General features: G+C 47.6%; 1 protein-coding gene across 6 annotated transcripts in view; it reads right to left on the reverse strand.

Moving 5' to 3' along the window:
- Positions 1-7,036, reverse strand: part of LOC117026872 (uncharacterized) — a 61,600-nt gene extending 54,564 nt beyond the window's left edge. For 2 of the 6 annotated variants that reach the window (XR_004423846.1, XR_004423845.1), the window contains exons 1-4: positions 6,952-7,036; positions 5,651-5,776; positions 3,567-4,160; positions 2,663-2,823 (exon numbers count right to left, since the gene is read on the reverse strand). Coding sequence is in view for 2 of the 6 variants with exons in the window: in XM_033114056.1 (XP_032969947.1) it covers positions 2,096-2,166; positions 2,663-2,760 (169 nt within the window). In the remaining 4 variants the exon portion in view is untranslated. Of the gene's footprint in view, positions 1-1,082; positions 2,167-2,593; positions 2,824-3,163; positions 3,253-3,566; positions 4,161-5,650; positions 5,777-6,951 lie in introns of those variants that run through there. The other 4 variants (XR_004423844.1, XM_033114056.1, XR_004423843.1 and 1 more) reach the window with 4 other exon arrangements.
- Between the last annotated feature and the right edge of the window lie 804 nt (positions 7,037-7,840).

The raw sequence follows: 7,840 nt of genomic DNA on the forward strand, positions 1-7,840 counted from the left end.
TCACCATGTGGGCATGTGACTAATATATAAATTATTCATGAGATATTTTCTTTTTTTGTATTAAGTCTTTGAAATCCGGAATGTATTTCACATTTATAACACATCTCATTTCAAACACTAAATTCCATCAGAAATAATCTGTATACAGATTGTATAAAGTTTACAATTTAAAAAGTACCCAAATTGCATGTGCCCAAATTGTTTCTAAACATATGTAAGTTTTCCAGTACCTGAATCAAGTAGCAATTTCAAGAATTAAATACAAATTTAAAATTCAGTTCCTCATCACTGTAACCCGACTTCAGGTGCTTGACAGCTACCTGTCTAGTGGCTACTGTTTTCAGGCAGGTACAGAAAACCCTGTCGCTGTCACCTGGATTCTTTTCAACCTGAACTAGATTAAAAGATGTTACCCCTCCAACAGCAAGCCCTTCTACAGCACTCACCAGATGCTCAAGTTATGCCAAGTATTTTCTGCCCCACGACTAATCCTTAAATGGTCAATACTTCGATGATGATCACTTATTAAGCAGCTCTTTCCAAAGACGGAAAAACGCTTTTAGCTCAAAAAGGCGTATCTCCATTCAGGGAAAGAACGGAGACACTGTTTCAAAGATACGGAGTTAATTTCCAAGGTAAAGGTGGAAAATCCTGACATCCTTACCTCTGTGTTACTTCTGTGTCCAGGCTATTAATCACGCTGCCAAAGTTACGGCCACTGTTTATAATGAGCCTCTCAATTTCCATACTCAAAAGTAGCTGTCACTGCTGCATCCTTGGATTCTTTGCCTCCCTCAAGTGCTCCCTACTTGCCTCCCCACCACAACTTCCTCCATCTCTAGCAGACTCTCTAGCTCACATTCCAGGAGCTCCTCTTTAATTCATTCTGAACAGTACTTGTTATTGTTGATATACTGAAATATATGAATAATTCAATGAATGAATTTTGAATCATCCTATTAATCATTCATTGGTCTATGTACCTAAGTTATCTTGAGAAAAGCTTTTCTGAATATACATGGAAAGTATCCCCCCACCCTTCCCCGAAGGAACCAATTACAAACTCTACAGCTTTCTCTCCCTATGTCAAAGTTCAGTGTTCCTCCTGGAGCTGATTTCAAAGTTGATCTTCTAAAGGAGCTGGGTTCCTAAGGTAGTTCTATTTTGAGCCTTCTTCCTGTTCTGAAGCTAAAGTTGGAAGGGCTTAGGGGGTGATGTCATGGAAGAGAGACTGCAGGCTTTTACCGAAGGGTCTTCTCCAGCTACTGTGGATGCTCAGGTGGTGGAAACTACAGGCAGTATTCTCTTCTCATCTCTTTCTCCTCCCTCCCTTTTAAGTCCCAGCTATTCATTAGCCAGCAAGAAAACAAGTTCAAATAAGCGTGCAAACATATTTATATTTTACTCTTTAAGCATCTCACAAACAAAAAGACTGGGGAGAAAAATGCCTCATTCCAGGGAAGGTGACAACTTCTTTCTCCATCTCCCCAAGTATCTATCACAGGACTAGGGGAAAAGAGGTTGGGAGGCACAGCTGGTAAGAAGAATAAAGGGATTACAAATCCACCAAGTTTGAAAAGGTAAATATTGGGGACATTCAGGACAGAAAGGAGACCCTTGGGTCTCTTCTCTTCCACCGTTTTCTCCTCCCTTTTGGATAGATTTGGGGCTGGGTGTGCCTTCTGCTTTGGGAGGCGTGTTTGGCTCTGGAGAAAGAAGAGGGGCCAGGGTGGGGCCTTGGGAAAGAGAGCCAGAGACTGCTTAGGCCTGATTCTGGGCTGAGCTCTTAGGGGAAGAATGTTGGGGGCTGTAGGAGGACAGCTGAAGATCCAATGGGGAATAAATAACGGCACTGAGCCACGGGGGTCACCTCTCTCCATCTAAACCCAGCAGTTAAGTTGATGGTTGGTGGAACGCAGATACAGAGGGAAGAGAAAAATCCCAACACAGCTGTAGGCCACAACTTGCCAGGCTGAGGGAATGGACGTGCCCAGTGCAATCCAGCAGGTGAAAGAAGCACTTTCTGGCAGATTCTGTGATGGGGGATTCGCTAAGAGCTCTGGGGAACACAGGATTCCCTGCTTTCTCGGCTCACCTCTCCTCCAAAGCCGGAATAAGCACAGGTGTGGTCCTTCTCCAAAAAGGTGGCTGCTGGTGTGCGGGTAGCTGAGTGAGGGAAAGGATTCTTTGGCCCGGGAAGGCGGGGAGAAGCCCTGAGGTCAGCTAAGGTCAGGAACAGGAGGTGTCCGCCAAGTCCCCTCCCCCTCTAGAAAACCCGACCTGGACCGGCATAAATTACAGCAATGCACCCCCCTCCCCAATAATGTTTCTAATAAAAGAAACAGCCTCTCTCTCCTGCTTACAAAAAACACTGCAGGATCTGGTTGATGAAAATAAACAGGTGAGCCCGAAGAGAAGCGGGAAAAGACTGGGGATGGGAGAATAAACGTGCGGAGAAATCGAGGCTTCCCCGCCCTCCCCACACACATCCTCTCCCCTTTAGCCCAGGAGAATCTGCGTGGCAGGTTGCAAGCTAAAAATGCCACTCTGACAGACCACCATCTCCCCGCCCCGTGCCAATTCGCCCTCCTACCCCAGGGTCCAGCGCTGTGGCCTCGTGGTAGCGCCCCGTCCCCGGACGCCGCGCGGGGTTCACCCTTACCCCTGACCGCCGTCGCCGCGGGGACTCCGGTCTTCCTCTCTCCTCCCTCCCTCCTCCTCCGCCTCCTCCTCGCAGACTCCTCCCGCCGGATCCTTCATGTAAACAACATCCAGGCTCTATTTACAGTCGCCGCCGGACCGCGAGGGACCCACGCCAGCACCCTGAAAGAAGGCGGGGGTGGGGGAAAAGCGAGTGCGCAACATTTATACACACACCCCGCCCCGCCCCTCCGCGCCGCTGCCCCTCCAGGGGGCCGAAGTGGGGCGCCGAGGGGCCACCCGCGCCCACGTCCACCCTGTGCGGCTCCTGACAACCCAGCGAGGGCCAAAGGGAAACCGCGGAAATGCCGGTGGGCGAGGTCGCCGCCCCCCCGCACCCCGCAGGAAGAAAAATACACCCCAACAACAACAAACCCGGCAACACGCTGGAAGTCCGTGCGGGAGTGAGGCGCCCCCCCACCCGCCTCGCCCCGCCCCGCCCCCCCGGCGCCCCTCTGCCTACCCGGAGGTGGCCAGCTGCGTGCGGTCCCCACAGGCGGCTGCAAGCGGGCAGGCGCCCCGCGCCGGGCACTGGCGCGCCCTCGGCCCTCGCCGCCGCACGGCCCGCCCCGCCCTCGGCCCGCCCCCCGCGCGGGCCCCGAGCCGGCCGAGCCTCGCGGCTGCGTGTGCGTATGCGTGTGCGCGCGCCGCGGCCAGCCTCGCCGAACGGTTCTTGGCCCCCACGGCTTCCCGCGCCCCCGGGCGGGCTCCGGCGCCCACGGCTAGCGTTCCACGGTGGCTCACGGCCGCGCACACAGACGTAGACACTCGGCAGCACGGAGCCCCGCGGCCGCACGCCTCCCGCAGGCGCCCGACCCCCGCACGCGCCGTCGCCCCCGCGCGCGGCCCGCCACCCCCACACCCACCTGCGCCCCCCGGGGTCCCGAGCCCCCCTTCCTTTGTTCTTCCCGCTATTTGCATGAGGATTATCTAATGACGCAGCAAAGCTCGCCACAACGTGACCGTCGCCATTTTTCTGTTTTTATTCTATCTGCCATGTGATAGATTGGGGGGGGGCGGTTAGAAAAGGGAGAGAGACGGGATTAAAAAAAAACGAAAAAAAAAACTTCCGGGTCTCATGACTGGGAAGGGAGAAAAACAAAAGGGAGACGAGACACAACTCCAGGGGAAGGACGTGTGTGCGTGGTGTGTGTGTGTGTGTGTGTGTGTGCGCGCGTGTGTGTGTGCGCGCGCGCGCGCTCACGCACCCTCTCCTGTGAAAGGAGGCTCCCGCAGCAGAGAGCATCTTCCAAAGGAACCCAATGAGCCTTGATGGGTTCAGACCGCACCCTCTAGCCATGGCGGTTGCGTGTCCGGGTCCCACACTCGCCGCAAACGCTCCGCGAAGCTGTCAGCTTGGTCCCTTGTGGCCGCCTCCACTTGCCGGTCCATCTCAGAGCTAGCGCTTTCGCTCCCGGGCGGGTGTACCGTCCTGGGTTATGTTCAAAGAAGTCTCTTACCTAATGGAAGAAATGATAAAGTTTAAAGGCTACCGTATTTCCTAAGTTTTAAAATAGTTTGCTTCGATGCTCTTTATGACACCCGCGTGGCAACGCCAAGCAGCATCTAATATTGGTTCGAATCCTTCGTCTCTTTACCCCCTTTTCTCTCATTTCCCAAAGCGGGATACACCCTTATGTGGTGTTCCATGGCGGTTTATTATGTGGAAACGCGCCCTTCATTAAGGGTTGATTTTTTTGGAAGAAATTTTTAATGAACAACACTTGTTCAGGGTCAGGGAGCATTGTTTAAGAAGACAGCTGCATGGCAAGGTGGATTCGTGTTGCACTGATCTTATTCACATTCAGAGGGCGTGATAGACTTTTCATTCTTTCTCAAGTCTCGGTTGCTGAAAAAAAAGTATTTGGGAACTCTGCCACGTTTTCCAGTGAGATATAAAATTTTGTACTTTTGTTTACTACTGTATTTCCTCTGGGCACTTTCACTTTTGTTTCTCTTGAGTTTCCTTTCTGGTTTCTTGTCTCTATTTCGTAATTCAGAGCAGAAATGGACTTGAGAGCTAACCAGAGTTCCTCACTTTACCGGGCAAAGAGACTGAAGCCCCGAGGAGTGGTGCGAGTTACTCCAAGTCACACATTTAGAGTGGAGTCCGGATCGAGCCCTGCTCACCTATCTCTATTCGAGTGGTGGAGACGGAGGGTGGGGAATGGGCATGGAGGGGGAATTGCTTAGTACTGTATGACAGCAATCCTGTTGTGTAAAATTAGTATCCTAGAAATTAAAAGAGAGAACAATTAACCAGATCATTCCCTTCTTAGGACCTGTGTAAATTGAGATTTGACTCAAATATATGTGTTAATTCAGATTCCACTTCATCTTTCCATGGGAGAGTTTGTCATCTTACCAAATAGCTAGCTGCACATGACTTTTGAAATTTTTTTTATTTTTTTATTTTTTTAAGAATCACAGAATTGACCACTCCCCCTTTGTGCACCCACTATGTCATTTGAATATTATGTCCCGGTGACTGTCACACTTCAGTGTGCAGAACTGTTGATGTATCTCCCTGAGGCAGAGGACCATGCCATGTTCATGTTGTATCTCCCATGTTTAGCACCCTCCCTGGCGTTGAATCAGTGAATGAAGGCCTGACGAGGGTTTTTTCTATAATTCCATCCTGACCATCTCTAGGAAACTCCTTCCAGTTTCTGATGAAGGCAGAACACTGGAGTTGCTTTTTGGTTCTTACACCTTTGCAGACCATTTTTGGCAGGCTTCTAATTTGCAGAGCCAAGCAAAACATAATTTGCTTTCTCAATTTTTTTAAAACAAGTGTTTTCCCTCCCCCCATTTTTTTTTTTACCATCTTTGGTTCCTCTTTTTCAAATTTTTTTAAATTCATATAATTAGTTATGCCAACATTTGCCCTTTGACTTTTGACAGACGCCAAAAGGTTGGTGAAGTGAAGCTGTGATTTAATCCTGCTTACCTTGGCATCAAATTATCAGAGGCAGCATTCTTAATGAGACTGATTTCCTCCTGGGACCCCAGTGAACTTAGTGAGGAGGCTGGCAGTTGAGCAGGCTGAAGAGGGCTGCTGAAAAGATGTCAGCATCTGGACAAAATGCACACATTTGCAACTTTAAAAGACTGGAGCATAACTGATGTATGCAATTATATTTACAGCTCGGAAGGGGATCTGGATTGTTACAGATGAGTTCATATACATCCAGACTGATGTGGTTCCATTGCATAGCCAAACTGCACGTATTCTTTGAGTGGCACAGATGAAGTTGGTATTACTGATCATAACATCCACAGTCCATATGTTTCATCCCAGATAAACACAGTGTGATAATAAGTATAACAATATCATCTTCCATCAAGGTGGAGATGAGACTTAATTATATGTCAAGGCATGTGCTCCCTTGAATACAATGCTGAACAGAGAAAAAAGGAACACTGCTCAACAATGTAAGAGATATCTCCATTGCTCTTGTCTTCCACATATGTGCACTTACACATCATTACAAAGAAGATCAGACTTTCATCCTCTGGGGTACCACATAGCTGCTAATGAGAGAGAGCTGTTACAGGCACTCCGACAATCTTTTTCATCTCTCCAACACATGCTTGAAAAGTGACAATTCCTGGTTTATGAAAGCATGGACTTTAGAATCAGGTCCAAATCTCAGCTCTGCCAGTCCCTTAGCTGTGTCATCCTGGGCAAGTGATTCATCAGTTCTGATTCTCAGGTTCATTACTCATAAAATGAACATATAACACCTGGCTCCAAAAGGAGTTTTTAGGATTGAAACTGAATAAAACATATGTAAAGACCTAGCATGATACTTGGAATATAATATATGATAATGAGTGGCTATAATAATTTTTATTGTATTTTTATTTACTCCATGCATTTCCTAGAATTTTTCTACCCCTTTAGGCTTCCTGCTCTTGAACATTCAACAAACCTAGTATCAGTGAAAGTTCTGTGACTATGGAGATAAATAAGAATAGGTTCTGCCCTCAAGAAGTTCACACTTCAACCTTGGAAAAGACACATGTGCAAGTTACTATACTGGTGGGCTGAAAACAAGCACTTGGTTCGTACCACTTTGTGATGACCTAGTTCGTCCCTGAGAAGTATTTAAGACCTGGATTATTTTATACCCAGGCAATGGCAAAGCTTACAGCAGTAGTTAGAAAAATGCCCAAGAAAAACCCTCAAACAAACAAACAAACAAACAAAAATTCCCCTCACATTTTCACATAAATGAGGAAAATTACCTTTAAAACTGCATCTGATCAGTGTAATTCTGCAGCTTTGAAACACAGTTTTCTGGTCCAGTAGAAGAGTGAAAAATATGCCAGGTTGTACTTTGAAGTAATGTTGGAGAAATATAGTTAATAGGAAGAACTTCTGGTTATTAATTAATTAGACCACTTTAACCAAGAACTGTTTTCTGAAAAACACTCCCAACCCTGGGTCAGGTGCTAAAGAAACAAATATAAAGAAGACATAGACTTTTCCCTTAAGGAACTCATTCAACAAGTGTTTATTGATTACCTACTGGGGATGCAATGGTGAACAAGACATTGAACTTACTAGCAGGAGATTGATCTATACACATATCTTTCCAGCTTCCTCAAGAAGTGTACGACTATTAGTGCTGAATCTGAAGCTCCGCTGACAGGCACTCAGCCTCCAGCCTCCAGGGAATAGCCCTGAGAACATGTGGATTGAGCACATTTTCAGCTCTTTCCTTGCTCATCTCTGTTCCTGTTTTGATAGTTTTGTGTGGGAGGGAATACAAATAAACTGAAGTTACGGCCTTTCCAGCTCCAAAAGAAAAAAAAAAGTGCTTGACTGAAACAAGGTTTGAGCAAGACAAAGTGTGTGTGTGTGTGTGTGTGTGTGTGTCCCCCTCTACCCTGAAGGTTATTTGTTCCTCCAAACAAAAGAGCAGCTCTTGAAAGAGTAGTTTGGTCTCTACAGCCCAAGTGAACCTGGGAATCTCATGAGCGTTAGGCAGAATTATGAAGCGAGCAAAGATATTCAGTTCTCCTCGAGTTTGGGCTATTTACATAGCTTTCTGGTCTATCAGTTCTGGTCTGTGGGGTCAGAGTCCCAGAGAGCAGTTTCCAGGCTCTCGACCTCACGTGGAAAGGTGCTGGC

The sequence above is a fragment of the Rhinolophus ferrumequinum genome, chromosome 9, assembly GCF_004115265.2.
Source record: "Rhinolophus ferrumequinum isolate MPI-CBG mRhiFer1 chromosome 9, mRhiFer1_v1.p, whole genome shotgun sequence".
Classification (NCBI taxonomy): domain Eukaryota; kingdom Metazoa; phylum Chordata; class Mammalia; order Chiroptera; family Rhinolophidae; genus Rhinolophus; species Rhinolophus ferrumequinum.